This window comes from Malus domestica, chromosome 05, assembly GCF_042453785.1.
Source record: "Malus domestica chromosome 05, GDT2T_hap1".
NCBI lineage: Eukaryota > Viridiplantae > Streptophyta > Magnoliopsida > Rosales > Rosaceae > Malus > Malus domestica.
The window spans coordinates 34,469,396-34,488,912 of record NC_091665.1 but is presented as its reverse complement, the minus strand read 5'-3'; the positions used below and the strand labels follow the sequence as shown (position 1 = coordinate 34,488,912).

The 19,517-nt window shown below is 36.8% G+C and overlaps 1 protein-coding gene and 2 long non-coding RNA genes across 5 annotated transcripts; 1 reads left to right on the top strand and 2 right to left on the bottom strand.

Annotated features, from left to right (window-relative positions):
* Positions 1-479: 479 nt before the first annotated feature.
* LOC103430883 (G-type lectin S-receptor-like serine/threonine-protein kinase At4g27290) lies at positions 480-4,187 on the top strand. Of its 3 annotated transcripts, none has more exons than XM_070821222.1 (7): positions 480-2,024; positions 2,289-2,441; positions 2,538-2,668; positions 2,801-3,011; positions 3,115-3,352; positions 3,470-3,620; positions 3,710-4,187. In XM_070821222.1, the coding sequence occupies exons 1-7, from the start codon at positions 725-727 to the stop codon at positions 4,010-4,012; spliced, it is 2,487 nt and encodes an 828-aa protein (XP_070677323.1). In that variant the 5' UTR covers positions 480-724; the 3' UTR covers positions 4,013-4,187. The 3 variants fall into 3 exon arrangements, with proteins under 3 accessions (XP_070677323.1, XP_070677321.1, XP_070677324.1); XM_070821220.1 differs by having other exon boundaries at positions 524-2,024; positions 2,289-2,444; XM_070821223.1 differs by having other exon boundaries at positions 589-2,024; positions 2,298-2,444.
* Positions 4,188-7,182: 2,995 nt separating this feature from the next.
* On the bottom strand, positions 7,183-9,355 carry LOC108173057 (uncharacterized). The gene is made up of 5 exons (XR_011580681.1): positions 8,811-9,355; positions 8,587-8,676; positions 8,309-8,352; positions 7,837-8,162; positions 7,183-7,526 (listed from the first exon to the last, which is right to left on the bottom strand). It is a non-coding gene; the product is annotated as an uncharacterized lncRNA (long non-coding RNA).
* A 133-nt stretch (positions 9,356-9,488) lies between these two features.
* Positions 9,489-11,811, bottom strand: LOC108171613 (uncharacterized). Its single transcript, XR_011580682.1, has 6 exons — positions 11,702-11,811; positions 11,227-11,313; positions 10,994-11,096; positions 10,551-10,789; positions 10,350-10,461; positions 9,489-9,622 (listed from the first exon to the last, which is right to left on the bottom strand). It is a non-coding gene; the product is annotated as an uncharacterized lncRNA (long non-coding RNA).
* Between the last annotated feature and the right edge of the window lie 7,706 nt (positions 11,812-19,517).

The window sequence follows — 19,517 nt, the reverse complement described above, 5'->3', positions numbered from 1 at the left end:
TAATGAAGTCACTTTTACAGTAGTCGAGTTTGAAGTTTGAATTAGAGAGATTAAATAGTTATAGTTTATAAATTTCAATTGGATTAGATTATACATTTGAACAATTGTGATTCAGATTCGACAGCTTTACTGTACGTTCTAATGTTTACTGCAATACAAGATTGAAAGCAAAACAAATAAGAGAAACAGAGAGACTCCGAGAAAGCAAAACTTCTACAAAGAAATTCGGCAGGGAACGGTAGACACAATGGCATAAAATAAAAAAAAGACAGTAGCATCCCTGGAATCATTCTAAAAAATATTGACTTTACTATAAAAAAACTTCACGCGAAGAGAGAGAAAGATACACATAAAGAGACATACAACCGGTTACAAGGCATATTCTCTCCCATCTGAGATGCTCTTATTTGATACTCTGTTTTTGGCATTTGTGTATTCAAGTCAAATGCGGGGGCTCCTCTCTTCGTCTAAGTTTTCCGACAATAATGCTACTATATATTAGTTTATATATTTTGCTAAGACAACATCATTCTTGGACCGAGTCCGATGTCTACTTCCAATAATTTCCTCTGTTTCAACGCTGGAGAACAATTAGTCTTCCGTTGCAGCTTGGTAATTTGTCTTCCCATGTGCCCAATTATTCAACGATATTGAAGTAAAAAATGACAGCAAAAATGCGAAATCATACATGTAAGAAGGGCGTAGAGGAACAATTTGTCTTCCCATGAATTTAATGAAAAATCCATTGAAAGCTTCAACTAAGATGTGCTTGATCCTCTTCTACTCTTCTTTGCTGCTCATCTTCGCAGTAGTATTCTCCATAGCTGATGACGCCACGAGTACATTTCAGTCCATTAGAGACGGTGAGACTGTAGTTTCCACTGGCGGTACGTTTGAGCTAGGATTTTGGAGTCCTGATGCTTCTAATAGACGGTACGTGGGGATATGGTACAAGCACATATCTGTTACAACCATTGTATGGGTTGCCAACAGAGACAAGCCCCTCCTCGATTTGTCCGGCGTTCTGAAGGTCACCAACCCCGGAATTCTTGTCCTCAACCACAGCATGAGCACAGTTTGGTCCTCCAACACATCGAGAACTGCACAGAATCCAGTGGCACGTCTTTTGGATTCGGGTAATCTTGTCGTGATAGATAGGAGTGATGATGACTCTGAGAACTTTCTGTGGCAAAGTTTTGATTACCCTGGCGATACATTCTTACCAGGTATGAAGATTGGTAGGAACACAGTTACAGGCTTCAATTGGCATCTTAGATCATGGAAAAGTCCTCAGGATCCTTCTCAAGGAAATCGTACATCTCAACTTGGTCCCAAAGGATATGCAGAATTATTTGTGAGGGAAGGTTCGGTCATTAAATTTCGTTCTGGACCATGGAATGGAGTCCGGTTCAGTGGAAACCCTCAGTTAAATCCAAACCCTATATACACATACGGTCTTGTTTCTGAGCCTGATGAAATGTACTACAGTTACAAGCTTCGCAACAGCTCAATCTTTTCGAGGTTGGTGTTAACTTCAGATGGACATGTGCAGCGCTACACATGGATTGATAGAACCAAAGGTTGGGATCTTTACCTAACAGCCCAAATTGATAATTGTGACAAGTATGCATCCTGTGGTGTATATGGTGCATGTAACATTGAAAAGTCCCCGGTTTGTAGTTGTTTGAAAGGATTTACACCAAAGTTTCCGAATGAATGGGATTTGGTAGATTGGTCTAATGGTTGCGTGAGAAAGACGTCTCTAAATTGCACCGGAGATGTGTTCCAAAAGTACTCCGGGTTGAAATTGCCTAGCACAGAACAATCCTGGTTTAACAAAAGTATGAACCTCAAGGAATGTGAGATGGTGTGCATGAAGAACTGCTCCTGCACGGCTTATACAAATTTGGATATCCGGGATGGAGGAACTGGGTGCTTGCTGTGGTACGGTGCTCTAATTGATATAAGATACTTTGCTGAAAACGGGCAAGATATTTATATAAGAATGGCCGCAGCAGAACAAGGTATGTAAAAAAACACCTGTTGGTGACTATGCATTTAGTCATAATCATATGCTCGAAACAAAGTCAAGACATAACGAAGTGAAACATTGTACTAATTCTAACAGTTATAACTTCGAATTTTGACACGATTAGCAATATCTTCTTTTAGAATTGTCTCACAAACTAGAAACTATTAGTTGGATGATGGACATTATACAGTTTTTATTTATTTGTTTATTACTCTCTGACTCATAGATTTTCTGTCTTAAAAAATACCATTTGAAGATCATGAAGACGATACAAAGATCAACGCTAAATACTCTAAATCCAATGCAAAGAAAATGAGAATCATAATAAGCACTACTGTGTTGTCTACCGGACTGCTGATCCTGGGCCTTGCCCTGTTGTTTTATGTTTGGAAGAAGAAGCACCAAAAAGGTGGTAAGTTGGTTGTACTATTGTGCCCCTCTGTTTCCAAACTACATAGTTCAGTTGTATAGGGAATTTTTTTCACCTGTCACTGCGTCTTTGCAGGAAAACTAGGACGCAGCCAAAAGGAGGATATGGAATTACCGTTATTTGACTTGATGACTATAGTTTCTGCAACCAGTAACTTTTCAATTGAAAACAAACTTGGTGAAGGCGGTTTCGGATCTGTCTTTAAGGTAAAACCAGATAGTCCTTCATAGTTTTGAAGTTGTATAGATACATGTACTTCTGGTCAGAATGATGGCTACAAGTAGTGTGCAAACTACAAAGCATGAATTTTGGTCATAACATACGCTGATGGATTTCAGGGTACGATGGAAGATGGACAAGAAATCGCTGTGAAAAGGCTTTCAAAAAGTTCTAGACAAGGACTTGATGAGTTCAAGAATGAAGTTACACATATTGCCAAACTTCAGCACAGGAATCTAGTGAAGCTTCTTGGATGCTGTATTCAAGAAGACGAGATGATATTAATCTACGAGTTCATGCCTAACAAGAGCTTAGACTTTTTTATTTTCGGTTTGACCACTCAAAAACCTTGCATTTAGTTCGATTAGTTCGCTTATGCTAGCAGCCTAGCACAATGTATTTTTTGACAATTGTGAATTATGATATTTTGCAGATCAAAGAAGAAGGATGTTATTAGACTGGCCGAAGCGCTTTGAAATTATTAATGGGATAGCTCGAGGGCTCCTCTATCTTCATCAAGATTCTAGATTGAGAGTTGTTCATAGAGATCTCAAAGCAAGTAACATTTTATTAGGCAGTGAATTTAACCCGAAAATCTCAGACTTTGGCCTGGCTAGAAGCTTTGGAGGAAATGAAACGAAAGCAGAGACGAAGAAAGTGGTTGGAACATAGTAAGTATCCTAAAACACAATTGTATGACTTTTTTTTTTGAAGATTTTTTGAAAACATTAATAGAAAGTCTAGATTCTTTGCGTATAAAAATGTTTTTTTGACACATTGATTTGCAGCGGTTACATGTCCCCAGAATATGCAATTGATGGTTTCTACTCTACAAAGTCCGACGTCTATAGCTTTGGTGTTCTGGTGCTAGAGATAGTGAGTGGGAACAGAAATAGAGGATTCTCTCATCCAAACCACAAACTCAACCTTCTTGGACATGTGAGTGTGACAGCATCAAATGTCAAGTTAAAAATTCTTATCACTCGACTTTGCTACTTCTCCTAAGTAGACTAGTTTTTGTGTTTTAGGCATGGATGCTACACACAGAAGGCAGACCTCTCGAACTGCTTGATACATCGGTAGAGGACTCCATCACTCTGCTTGAAGTTGTGAGAACGATTCATGTGGGTCTTTTGTGCGTGCAGCGAAATCCAGAGGACAGGCCGAGCATGTCAGCTGCAGTTCTAATGTTGAGTGGTGAAGGTGCATTGCCTCAACCTTTGAAACCTGGTTTTTACAGTGAAAGGGATCTGACTGAACTCGAAGCTAGTCATTCTTCTAAAGCATGCTCGGCTAATGAAGTCACTATTTCAGTACTTGAGGCTCGATAACATACGGGAAATGATTTCCGCACACCTATCCCTCGTTGTTTTGTCCCTTGATTTTACTACAACTTCTTCAAGGCAAGAAATAAATGATATGTCGTAATTTATATTTCGTGTTGGTGCATATAACTTCTTAGAATTGAACACAAATATGAGAGATTCCAAGCCTTTACTGTTTTTATTTATGTTTTCTTTGGATTTGAGGTATAGTTCATAACTTCATACAGTATTACAGCAACAAAAAGGTTTTAAACTTTGAAAAAAAAAAAAAAAACCAAGTACATGGATCAAATTTGCCTTTTTTTTTTCAGCAAACGGGAGAATTCATAAAGGAATGCAAAACTAAACTATGAGTCAAAACGAAATGCCTATTATATAAGTCATTGTCACATAGCTACACTCTTTGTGCCGGTTTACAAAACTTTGTAATTATGATTAGAACCGTTTATATTATAAATCACTTTATAAAGATAATTTTTGCACAAAAAAAAACCAATAAAATACGATATTGTTTAATCATTGAACTATATAAAAATGAATTAGTAGGAATTGATAAAAGTATTAAAAACTATGGGAGGAATTTCTCCTCATTCTTGAGTGGTCGAGCATTGTTCATATTTAAGCCCGAAAAAAGAAAAATCAATGGAGAAATGTTCAAAGCCGAGCATTGTTCATCAAAACGTGGCTAGAACAAATTTTCGTCGATTGGAAATTTGGAACATTTTCGAAACATTCTAAGGGACGTGTATCGTCGATTGGGCTGGTGATCCTAATAATAGATGTTCAATTACTGGTTTTATAGTATTTCTTGGCTCCAAGCATATTTTTTGGAGTTATAAGAAACAACACATTGTTTGTCGGTCTTCCACAGAAGCAGAATACATAGCTCTTGCTACTACTACTCCAAAAATCGTTTGGATTCAGCAGCTACTCAAGGACTTACACATTGTAAGTTCTGATACTCCTTTACTTCACTGTGATAACATTTCTACCATGGCATTAGCGATCAATCCAGTATTGCACTCCAAGGCCAAGCATATTGAAACTGACTGTTATTTTGTACGTGAAAGAGTTCAACAAGGGACTGTATTGTTACATTTTGTAGCTTCTGCAGATCAGTATGCAGACATTTTCACAAAAGAATTGTGTTCTCTTCGAAATTACACTCACGCGTTGCTACGGGAACTAGCTATTTCAGACGTAATCGGATGGATAAAACACATTTAAGTTGAATAAATTAAGACAATTACAAACAAACAGAGGGATACATGAGTGAGTGAGGCTGGTAAGATAAGCAGTTTTGCTTTTATACACATTTAAGTGAGTTGGCATATAAACACATTGCGGAATGAGTGGAAGAAACTATATGTGTTTGATTAGAAAGAGATGGTTTCCAAAAAAAAATTGTTTCCTTAAGAAACAGAAGAAACATATAGTTCACACATAATATGTGTCCTGCAGTGTAGGCAGCTAGTTCAACAGGTAATTTAAAACAGAAAGTGTTAAGAACTTGTTCGAGTAGCTAAATTTGGAACCACAACTGTTGAAAGGCAAAAAAAAAAAAAAGACAGGTGGTCTGTTTCCATACGAAACTAAAGAAACAGAACAGGGTCAAGTCTGATTGAAATACATAAGAATATTATGTTTGTATAAGGATCCCTGAACCAAACATTATATGGAAAAGTGTCCAACTTGACTAAAGGATGTTTATTCTACATGGAGGAGATCAGCTACATGCATGAACCAAGTTATGTAGAGAACCTATCTTCGAATAATTTGGTTATTGCTCTCTTTCAAGCTGACTTGGCAACCACAGCAAAAAAAAAAAAAAAAAAAAAAAACCAAATTAGCCCAACCCATTCCTCTGTCATAATCTTTTGATTAGTTTTCGTATCTCTAATCCTAAATTTGTCTTCCATGCTCTCTTTCCCATTTTTCCAGCACCCTAATATCCCATTTTCTGATATTAAATTACGCCGGAGGGTGTGTGAAAGTTGGACCGTGGCTTATTTGGTTCTACTTCTGAATTGCTTCTTGTTTAAACTGTTTACTTAGCTGTTTTTAGGTGTCTTTACTTATGAATCAATTTTTTTTAGAATGAAGTTAGAAGATGTTCTAGCACCAAAGACCATTAGAAGTTGGAAAGAAATGCTGATGCAGCGGTTTGAGAACACAGTTTGGGAAACTTTGGGTAGGAAATATGCTTGCAAGGAAAACCGACAATGGGTGAGCATGACTCTCAAAGCTGGTTTATGTTTAAATTAGCGAATCACCATAATCTTTGCTGGTTGGTTTACACTCATGGCCTACATTTTATTCAAGTTCCTGTAAAGAAAATTGGTCTTTTAACATGCTCTTTTCTAAATTTTAACTAAATTTTAAAAAGGATCGTAATTTTGTAAATAAATTCAAATCCTAAATTGAAATTGCAGTGTAACCAAGCCACAGTTTATGACATGGTTTTTTATCCTAGCCATAATTAGACTAATGTGATTTACACCTAGAGACTAATGTGCTTTTTCACATGCCTTTTTCTCTCAAAATTTATAGAAATTTGAAAATGATCATCACAAATTTCAAAACCTGCATTAACCGAAATTAAAAGGAAATGGACACCATGAGTGCTTGCAAGATGAGAGAAGGGAAACAAAAAGGAAATGGTGCATTTGAACAGAATGATGACAATTTAAAACTTTAATTATGAAAATGCATAATTTTCATGTGTTAAATGAATGAGTTATTTTAGGATTACAATGCCAAGCTTTTGGATTTCGAACTTGGGAAAGATGGTCCTGAGGGTGATAAAACTCATGTTTCGACGTGAGTCATGAGAATCTATGGTTATGCAACCCCAGAGTACGTGATGACTGGTGAGTGTGCGTGTGTGTTCTGTAACCATCAGTTCATCATATATCAATATAGCACACTCCAATATCATCACAGAAGCAAAACAGAAACGGTGAATCATAAAAAGCTCCTAGAGTCACAATTCTAGAAGAGGAAAACAGAATGCTCGCAACTCAACCAACAATATCAATAGTGTTCTACTAAATTACACGTTATATGATTAGCATTATTTTTATTGAGATATCTCACATCTCAAAAAGTTTAGAAATTTCAATGAAGGCTACGACCGCATTATATAAAGAAGAAACCTAGACCTAATTGAACACACATAAACAAGCTCACTTTAATATCATAAAGATATAACTAAGATATTTCATGCCGACTCAGGCAAACTAAGTAGACACAATAACAACTCCAGAAAGGTGGAGGCAGGAGCACTAAACACCTTGGAGGTTCTAGATAAACGCAACACAATTATTAGCATCTAATGTCCATATGCTGGATTTGAAATTACATGAATATCACAAATAAACAGAATGGAGAACAAACTTTTGGCGACTCTAATATGGGTAGCTACATATGGAGTGGAGATGGTTGTGTTACTGTTGAAAGCTGAGAACGATCAGTGACACCATCAATGTCATCCTCATTGATGTCATACAGACTCAATATCCTGCATGGTAAATCACATGAAGATCTAAATTTCTCAATATTCAAAATCTAAGACTAAACCACAAGAAGTTAAGAATTAGACCAATCAGATAGATCTGGTTCAGGAAAAAAAAATCAAGAAAATACAGGAAACAGTGGAGGTGGTGGCAAGTAATCATGTAGATAAGATGAAATAAAACCCTGAAATGCTTCTAACATGCAAGGAACATATACCATCATTCACCATCTCTTCCCAAAAACTACAGATACGTTTTAAACCGACAACTATGAATACATATTCAAATTGGGAAAAAGTAGGACGGAAAACATACCCAAAAAGTAACAGTGGCGTTCTAGCTACTGCCAAATCTCAGATTTATCAACTGAGGAGACAAAACGTAAAATCCCCTTTTAGCTGGGAAAGCCCTGACAAAGCACCACAACTCACCGCAAAACCAAACTGTTAGGGTGTCGTCCAAATTAACAAAAATCCAAAATCAAAACTCAAATACAATACCTGAGTTGAATAAAACTCATTTCACTATGATCTGAAGTCAGGCCGCGCACAAACTGGGCTGGAAATTCTTCGGAAATCCGGCAACAACTTCGAAATCCTAGACGGCAAAGCCGTTGATCTCATCGATTCAATCTGCTACTCCTAAGGACACTCAAGGAACCAAATCCCTAATTACTCAAGCAGCCGAATTCAATAGATCCCAACAAATTAAATGCAAGTAAAATACAAAAAATTATAAAAATCAAATGAAAATAATAAAGCTGCAAAATGAAGTAGCAATAGTATACCTTTTCAAATCGAGGGGATCCATCGGCGCGAGATTCCACATCAACTAAAAAAAAAAAGTAAAGAGAAAGTTAGAGAGAACCAAAGATTTGGGGGTTTTGCTAGAACGGAAGATTTCGAGACAAAAGTAAACGTTGAAGAGGACACCAGCACAACTGAATACAACATAAATCATCCAAAATATGACGCAACTACATGTATATATGATATTCACAAAAATAAATAAATAAATAAGGAAAAGTGAGAAAAAAAATTGGTCTCTATTGAGAGCACTAGCTACCGTCCATCTTTTGGTGAGGTTGGCGGAGAGCTCACTGTAGTGGCGCTCGTACCCTTCGAATACGTCGCTCATCTTTCCCTAAGTTTCTCTCTGCATTCAACCCATCACAAAATTTCAGCAATAATTCAAATACAAAGCCCTAAATCCAACAAATTTGGGAGATTGATTGCGAATTATGATGAAAATTTGAACGATCTGAAATCAATGGAATCGGAAGTAAATACCTGTTTCGATTGGAGATTTGAATGGATCGCCGGAGACGACTGCTGAAAAGAAGTGGCGGGTGTTTATTTTTTGTTCTAGATGGTGATGGCGGCGGCGGCTTGCTGTCGAAGCGATTGAAACGGATCGAATAATGTGCACGAAAGGAAACCTCTCTCTCTACAGATGACCCTTCCTTTCACCGCCAAAATAAGGCATCAAAACACCTTGCTCGCTCCTGTTCAGTGCCCCCACCCCTCCCTCTCTCTCTACCTCTGCAAGCCGCCTCTCTCTTTCTGTTTTTGCCTTACCGAATGTCAGACCATCCTCAATCAATCAAGTTAATGGAATCCTCACAAAATCCCTCACTCAATCGGGTCAGTGATAACCTCTATCAATTTCCTCCCTCATCCTCTGCAACACTGGCACATCCCTCACCTAATCCCTCCATCCCATCGAACCCAAGCACACCACCACTCTCCCAAACTGAGAATGACCCAAATACCCCTGCAATTTCTAATCTGGTACGTCGGATTTAGAATGTACTAGGAAGTTTGCCCGTACGTTGCTGCGGGAATGTCAAATATATTGTAAGTATTGTATATAAATGTTACATAAGGGAACAAATATGTTGTAAGAATTGTGTGTAGAATTTATAAAACATGTACCAAGTATTTGCATAAGATATATAGTTGTTACTTGTTCAAATTATAACAGCTTGTACAAACATGAGTTTTTGAAATTCACCTGCCTTAACTTCTCCATACTTTACACACAGAGACCCTTATCTTTTTTGGTGGTTTAAAAGCTTGTAAACCACGGGAGGCTGTCCATTCTGTTACAAAGATGCAGAACCAAAATATATAGTTTATCAATTTTCGAGAGCATATATGGACATATTAAATTGTATGTAAAGAATGTATATCAAATAGCAAAAGAAATCACAACACAGCTCTGGCTAGCACAACAATAAGAAATCTCAAATAGAAAAAATCTACCAACTACCATACGGATGATTTTTAAATGAATAGAAGGCTACCCTATTATGGAGAGCTTATACCTTTCACTTGTTTACTGTTCTTGATGAGTTGCAAAACACAACCAACAAAAGAAAATCAAACAAACATCAAAAGAAAGGTCATGCCTGATAAGAAGGTTTCGTTTATAATTATTTCTATTTCTACATAAATACTAATAAATTAAGCTCCTAATGATCTGCATAAACATTTGCAGGGCCCTCTTTTCCATCGACGGAAATGACTGAAACAAATCCGACCCATGTCTTGATGACATCAATTATGTGTGGAACCACCTAAATGGACTCAAATCACGGAAGAAAGCTAGTCATCAGTGTTCAAGCAAGTGAAGCTAAAAAGAAAAGGTAGGACATATGAACATTGTGATTTTGTACCATCACCTGGACAGTTTTGCCAACATAAGGGCACAGGACAGAAATGAATGAACTCAATTTCAATACGCTAAACGTTTAAGGTATATACATCATGAAAGTCTTATGAATAACCAAATTATCTGAAGTTCAAGATATTGGATTAGCTACATACAGATTTGGAGACAAAACCAACAGATCCAGTCCTGTATAGCTTGCAGTGAATAATATTATCAATTGTTCCAGCAGTGTCACCAATCTCCAACAGTAGCTGGGCCAATGACAACCTGCAAAAGATACGATAATTAAAGTTAGTATTGCCAGTTCATTTTCCCAGGTTAGTGAAATTAAGATGACTTTGCATCAATTGTGCAACCTTGTTGTTTGCCCGTGCACATGCGATCAATTGCCACAACTCTAATGGTTGGTTGCTTGAGAGCAGCCATGGAAGAAGCAGCAGCATTGCACATATATCAACATACATTCATCGTTAGGTACAACCATAAAAGTTTCGCACTCCAAAACACTACTCATAGAATAATCACTGCCCTTCTGTATGAAGCAAAGTTGATTAAAACATCAGCAGTAGGATGTGCGGCGCATGATGCTTCAATGCTGCAACAGTTATCAACCCAAGGGTCAGACAATCTCGAAACAACAGATAAAGAATAATAATCTAACTAATAACATGATTTGAACATATTGGATATGGAAAATTAAAATTAACCAAGCATACATGCATATACATAACTATACAAAAGGTGGCTTGCAGCCACGAAAGACGAAATCTAGGAAGAGGATGAGAAAATGGCGAATTACTTTGAGTGCACTGGTATGGCGACTTCATCTTGACCGAAAAATAGCTTCTGAAATCCCTCAGAACCTGGGTTAATGATTCCAGCAACTGATGGTGTCTCCCTCCCTATTACAAACCTCAGTTATTACATTTACATCTTTCTCAAAAACTAAAAACTATAAGTAAGATACAGTTTGAAGTCAAAATTCGGAAATGATACACACCGCAAAGGAAGTCAAAATCGAGTTAGAAGCACCTGATATATCTTGCCAGTGGTCATGTTGTTATCCCTAGTAAGAGTCACATCTAGGAAGTGTTCATAGTTGCCCAGGTCCAAATCAACCTACAATTACGATTAGAGTTTAAACAAACTCAACATCATAAAGTTTAAAGATAAGACTAACACTCAACATGATACTAAGATAGAATCCAAAAATAAATTAAAGATATGATTACAATTATTTGTTCTAATCGAACATATTTTCTAGTTTTCTTATCCAATTATACAATTGCAGTTCCTAAAACAAAAAATAATTAAAAAATAATTTGCAGAAAGAAAATTGGAAAATTCGAACTTGATAAAAGTCTACCTTAAGAAACCCCATTACCGAGTAACAGCAACAACAACATTGAGACATAATTTGGTGAATATATATGGTGGACAAATTTAACAACTCTAGTACTGTTAACAACGCTTCAACCAATACAACAGAAATGAAATCAATATATACCTACATATCCCGAGTCCGAATAGTACCCTTGTGCCTTGCAATGTCTTGGTGAGTGACTCCTGCTTAAAATAAACCTGCCCAACTACGAAACGTTGAATTTTTTATGTTCTCTTTGAACAAAAATGAAAAGCAGAGTTATAAACAAAGAAGAAAAAGTAATGAAAGTGAAAGAAGAAACGTACATTGAGCCAATGAGGTATGAGCCATCCGGGACACAAACGAAAGATAATGGTATGATGATCTGCGTATCAGGAAAATGGATTTTCAATTTTCAATTAATAAATCAATAGATAATGAAAAGAAAAAGTGAAAGAAAGAAGAAAAGAGATTAAAAACAGATGGTACCGTACCGCAACACTGTTGGATGGAACAATGGTAGCACAACAATCCCTTTTTTAACAGGACAGGAACATATTTATTTATGATCTATCCATTTATGAAGTTAAAAACTTGATTCTAAATTTTGTAGCACATCTTTAAATACTATATTTGTAGTATAATTGTTTGAATTGTTCTCTCCATTTTCTATCAAAATTTTCAGACCTTCTCTTGATGTGATTCTAGATAATGCAACATACAATTGACCATGGGTAAAAACAGGTTCTGGGAGATACAATCCAACTTGCTTCAATGATTGTCCTTGATTTTTATTAATCGTCATTGCATAACATGGTCTAACTGGAAATTGTCGTCTTTTAAAAATAAAAGGCCATTTGCTTTCGGTTGCTGCAAGAGTGATCCTTGGTATGAAAACCTTGTGACCGATATTGGTTCCAGCAAGTATTTTAGCTTCAATAATTCTATTAAATAATTGTGTAACGACCAATCTAGTTCCATTACATAAACCAAGAGGCTGATTTAAAATTCGTAACAACATAATTGGCATCCCAATTTTTAAAATCAAGTTATGTGCAGGGAAACCAGTGAATTCAAGTTTGTTTAAAAACTCTGTAGGATACATTGTTTCAAGATTTTCAACATTACCATTTGAAGAACACAAAGAATCATAACTTAAAAATGCATGTTGTTCTCCAGGTACTAAATTAATTATATAATTATTCACATCTGATACAGTTGTGTTTTGAGGTGTTACAATAGCTCGCTCTCTTAGATATGCATTGTCAAAAGAATTTTCAAAATCAGGATAAGTTGCCAGAAAAATTGAAGAAATTGGATCTGTAGAAGAATGAATTATTAAATCTTCAGGTATTTGAATAAAAGATGAGTCTGCATCATTTGAATCATTTATTATGTCATGAATTTGTCCATCACCTATTTGTAAAATCCAATGTGCAAAATCTTTGATTTTATTTTTCTCATCAATACTTAAATCATTTCTTAATAGTCTCATATTCTCTTTTAAATGAAATTTTTTAAAATGTGATCATAAATAAGAGCTATTTAAAGTAGCATTTATTATATCTTCTTTGCTTGCTCCAGGAATAACAGGTAATATTTGTCAGAAATCACCACCTAATAAAAGAGGTTTACCGCCAAATGGAACATTGTTATTTGGAGCGTGTAAATGTGATAAAATGTCACATAACGATTTATCCAATGCTTCAAAACAATATTTATGATTCATAGGTGTTTCATCCCATATAATCAAATCTGTTTTTTCAATTAATTCAGCAAGATGAGTTTTCTTTTTTATTGGGCAAATTGAGGCATCAGTAAGAACCAACGGAATTTTAAATCTGGAATGAGCTGTTCGACCACTTGGTAATAACAGAGATGCTATTCTTGATGATGCTACAGCCAAAACAATTTTACCTTCAGATCTAAGTTTACTAATAATTGTATCCCATAAAAAAGTTTTTCCAGTACCACCATGACCATATACAAAAAATAATCCTCCTTTTTTTTGTATTTACAGCATCTATAACAGAATTATACACATATTTTTTATCTTGATTAAGTTGTGACTTTAAAATTTCATGTTTTTTGGACAATTCTTCATAATCATAATTTAGCTCCTCTCTTAAAAGTTTATTTTTTATTTCCAACATTTTTTTTCATCAGGCAATGGCAAATTATATTTAACCAAAGAGGTAGAAGCATTGTTAAAAAGTAATTCTAATTCAAATAAGACAGAATTTTTTAGTTCATTCTCTGGTACAATCATATCAGGAATTCCAAAAGTTTTTCGTAGTTTGTATAAGATATCATCATACATGTTTTTCCAATGAGTGTTAAAAAGAATTTGAGGATTTGCAACATCACAATATAAAAGTATTGTAACAAACAATTGTCTCAATTGAGTAGACAATGCAACATGTACAACAGTTGCTAAAGCTTATAACCATTCTTTATCATCACCTAATAATCCTAATGATTTACATGCTACTTGATATGAAGAATGGACAACACCATTAACAATTTTGATATCATCAAAATCTAATGCACCTGTTTTTAAATTCAAAAGCATTCTTAAATAATATAATTCACCTGATGCAGGATGTACATATGCTATTCTGCCAATTGAACCTCTAAAAACCAGGTTTTAGAGGTGCATTGCCCCCACCTCTAAAACCTGGTTTTTACAGTGAAAGGGATCTGACTGAACTCGAAGCCGGTCATTATTCTAAAGCATGCTCAGCTAATGAAGTCACTATTTCACTAGTTGAGGCTCGATAAAATTTTGGAAATGATTTTCGTACACACTTTCGTCTTCATTTTGTCTCTTGATTTTCCTATAACTTCTTCAATTGGATGGCAATGTTATATAAGTCATTGTCACAAGGCTACACTCTCTAGGCCAATTCACAAAAGTTTGTGAATATGATTTGAACTGTCATATTATAAATCGATTCGTAAAGATGATTTTTCAGCAAAAAAAAATGATATTGTTTAGTCATTGAGCCATATAAAAACATATGGTAGGAATTGACAAAAGTATTACGAACTGTTTATGAGGCATTTTCGTTCTTGAGTGGCCAAACATTGTTCATTTTTAAGGCGAAAAAAATCAACAGAGAAAATATCTAACATATTTTAGTAGTGGCTAGAACAAAGTTTCATCAATTGGAACATTTTCGAAACTGTTTTAAATGAATTCTGAAAAATTTTACAAAACAACAAAAGTTCTATGAAAATAAGTTTTATGACGGTTTTGTTGAATTCCCCAAAACAGATTAAAACCCCCAAATAACAATTATATATAAAAAAGAGGGTTATACTATCTACAAACTCATTTTTACTTCCCACACATTCTTTCAATATTCGCTCCTCAGATGAAGTAAATTGGAGAAAATCAAGGCCAAATATTAACAAAGGTGATTGAAAGATAAAAATAAACATGTGAATAACACTAGCTACCTCTTACATAAATTTCTCCAGTATGAGACACGGAAAGACATGTCCAAGTAGAAGAAATTTATCAGTGTGACCGGCACATGAGGTGGTACACCACGTGTCACTATGTAAATGATGGGATATGTGTGTTAAAAAATTAAGGGAAATTTTATTTGAATACATCTAATCTCTTTCTACACCCAACTTACCATCTTCACCCATATTGTTTTTTATTAAAGAATTAATATCTCTTTAAACCCAAATTTATTACCTAAACTACCCTTTCAAACCCAATTCAAAATGTAAAATTATCTTTACACCCACTCCCTTAATAAAATCACATATCTAATTGAATGTTTTTTATTCAAAAAGGCGTCATTTGCCCCTCTATAATTGCTTATGCTGTATAGGACTAGCATTTCCATGGCTGCTTTTTTTCTTTCTACTGCAACAACCCATCCATGGACTTGGGATCCAAGAGATCATTCCATAAACTTGAATTTGCCAAGAGAATGTTACGCAAGCTTTGTCTACTAATTCCTGGAGTTGGATCTTCAATTCTCTCAACTCCGCTGGTGCCATTCGATAAGGTGCCAAGGAAATAGGATTTGTACCTGGGAGTAAATCGATAGTAAACTCAATTTCCCTCGCAGGGGGCAACCTTGGTAAATCATCCGAAAACACATCAATGAAGTTCCTTACAACTGGCACCTCTTCTGGACGTAAAAAAGGTTCATCATTCACAACTACGTGGGCTAAAAACCTCACACAACCCTTATTCAACAACCTAGTTGCTCGAATAGCAGAAATAATACTATTGGGGATGACATGTCACTCACTCATAAATGTAACTGCTGGAAGTCTTGGCCGATTGAACATCACAATTTTCTCCCAACATGCGACATTCGCTCAGTGCTTAGATAGCCAATCTATTCCCAGAATGATATCAAACTCCGCTAGTTTAAAAGGAATTAAATCAATCTCTAAGTTTTCCCATTCCACAATAACTGGACAATTCCGATATTGCTAGTGAGCACAAAACAATTCACCACGTGGCATTTGAATCAGCCTATCAAAACCTAGTGGCTGAGGTTGAGAATGTATAACCCGAGCAAAAGATGAAGAAACAAAAGATTATGTAGCACCCAAATCAATTAAAACTCTAGCCCAAGTATTACAGACAGGTAACGTACTGGTGATAACTCGAGGATCTTGATCAGCCTCCTGCTGAGTCATGGCGTTTATACGTCCATGAACCTGATATCCCGCATTATTGTTCCGATTGCCACGACCTATGGAACCACGTCATGCTCTGTTCCCCTGATTACTGTTACCATAAGATGTTCCAGCCTGCTGCTGGGTCGAAAACTGAGCACTCCGGCTGTCATTTCCTCTAAAACTTTGGCTACATCTGCCACCAAACTGCATACCTCTGTTACCCCTGTAGTTCTGATTATTACTGCTACCATAACTTCGACTACTACTGCCATTGCCATCATAGCTCTGTCTGGCACCAAAATTCTGAATTGTCTGATATTCACTGTAGCTTGAGCCAGAGGCAAAATCACCATGTGGTGGTGCTGAAGGACAATCACGAACAAAATGCCCAATGTCACCGCACCTGTGACAAACTACAACAGTTATCCCACGACTCCCTCGATGACGTAACCCACATTGATTACAGACCAGATAACTCGAAGTGAAATGACCGAAAGATCGTCTCACCGACTCGTTGCCTGAGCTTTCACTGGACGACCCTGAACCCCGACATGGTCGTTTAAAGGAAAAAGAATGTTTGGGACCTACAGAAATGGAGGGGCCCACTGATTCTCTGGTACTCCGTGACCGAAATTCCGACTCATCTGATTCTAATTCCGCTGTCTATTTTATCTCTAGGGCTGGCCCAAAATCTGAGGTTAATCCTGCATCTCTATATTCCATTTAGACTGTTCTATACTCAGACTTATCTCGATTACTTCTTCATAAGTTCTAGGTCTCTGAGCAGTTACCAGTGTACGATACTTTTGGTTCAGTGCAAGCATTGCCTGATCCATCTGTGCTTGTGGATTATCATAAGTCCCATCATGATGCTTAGCCAAGTGCCTGAAGGTGCTGTCAAATTCTGTGATGATGAGGTCACCATGTCTGAACTCTAAATACTCCTGCCTCTTTCTCAATCTGTAACCGGGGCTTAGAAAGTAAGTAATAAAACATTTCCTGAAGGCAGCCCATGTCATCCAAGAACCAAGTGGACGAGATTCTTTCGTTGATTTCCACCAATTCCTAGCATTACCCTGAATAAAATAACTTGTCGTGTTTGCCCACTCATTTAGTGGACATTTCATAGCCTCCAGAGTATCCTCCATTTTCTTTAACCACTACTCAACCTCTTCACAATCTCCCACAGATTTCAACTCAGTAACTCCATGACTTCTAGCGATTTCTAAATACGTCCGATTCGGCCTATGATCCGAAAGAGCATTCATTAATGCATATGTAAACTGCTGGATTCCTCCCATTATAAAAGAACGAGGTTGTCGAGGTACATTCCCACCAGGATTAGCCATGATTCTAACAAGGACAACAAGATTTAAAATAGCTGAAATTTACCAAATTGATGGAAAGAAACCCTAACCTTGCTCTTATACCAATCTGACACGTCTCGACCCCGATATTCCCTGAATACCCGGATAGGCACGTGTTGGTCGACACCCAAGGGTGACGAAATCCATTTATTGAATACAAGAGTAATGATTAGGAGGAAATATACATGAATAATCATTAGAATCTAAAGGTAATAAACATAGTTTAAGGAAATGTCTAGAGTGTACATAGTACGTTCTAATTCAAGATCACAAAAGGAAAGATCATTACAAGATATCACACAAATGTATGATAGACTGCTACTAGTAGGGGAATGCCTCGTACGTTGTGTCGTAGTCCTCGTTTCTAAGACCTGAATAGGGGCGCAAAACAAAGGTGAGTGGACCAAGTTCATATATACAATAATAATAAAATAGTTATCAAGATACTAATCCCTACGATTTATATAAAGAAAACTACTAGCATAATAAGTGATAGGTTTACTGAAAACCCTAGCATGCCAAAAACATCTCAAAAGACATATCGCAGAAAAACATCGCGGAAATCAAAATATTAATCGTCTCATAGATCGTCTCGTAAGTGCGGTGTGCTGCCAGTAAGATCACTGAATAAATATAACTCCCGACCCTATGCCAACACCATGATCTATGCTCCCGTAGCCAGAGATTACCAACTTCTGGCCCAATGCCTGCTCCATGTCCCTCAGCACGTAGCAGTAGAGTTGTGCGGATAATGATTAAGAATTTCCCCATTAGCAACTTCATCTAAGCACAAAAAATGTACAATTTATCAAACTACCCAACTATAGAATTTTAAGAAATGGAAATGGGTCTTGGGTTTGGATCCGGATTAGGGTTTAGGTTTAGTTTAAATAGGGTTAGGACTTATTGGGTTTTGGGTTTAGATAGTTTAGAAACAAATGGGTGGTTTGAGCTTAAGCCTAAACCCACACAACACACATACACACACGCCAGCACACACATATGCATGCACATCACACATGCACACATGCACAACACATACACACGTGCACCACATACACGTGCACCACACACATTCACACACACTTAAACACACACTCACACGGCACAACACACACACACATACACATGCACCACACATATTGCACACGCACACACACACGGCACGGCACAACACACACACACACACGGCACAACACACACACACACACGGCACAACACACACACACATCGCAGCCCACACCATACATACACTGTACTGCATACACACTCACGACACTGAACAACAAACAAGAAGGTAATTAATTACCTGGGTTCGAATTCAAAGAGGTTTGTGTACCCACAGCAACAAACTCGCCGGAGTTCGTCCTCGGGGAAGGTATGCATGCACATGAAGCGGATAACAGGGCTGAGATTGAGGGTGAGAGCTCAAAGCTCTCGGGTCTTCAATGGTAGAGCACTCGGAGTTGCTCTGATGTTGCATGCAAAGTTGTAGTCGTGTTCCCTATGTCCCAAAGGTTCAAAGTATCAAGATTTGGGATTAAATTTGTGAAGGAACGAGCACTGGTGGTGGCTGGTTTTGATGGAGCTAGAGAGAGAGTTTCGAGAGTTAGAAGGATAGTGAGGTTGGATGAAGAAGAAGAAAGAGAGTGAAAGAGTAAAAGTACATTTTAATAAAAAAATGTAAAGAAGTGTCTGATAGTGGTGGGTGGGTAGAGAGAGAGAAAAAAAATGTAAAGGAAAAGAGAGAGAGTGGAAGAATTGGTCAAAAGGAAAAAAGAGAGAGAGAGAGAGAGAGATGGCTAGGTCTAAATGAGAATAAAGACTAAATTGATAGACCTAAACATGTTTCAGGAGGAATATAGAAATATAGCTAAAAAAATGTGGGGGTGGGTATAACATATATGCTTAAATTGACAAAAGCAAAGTCAAATATT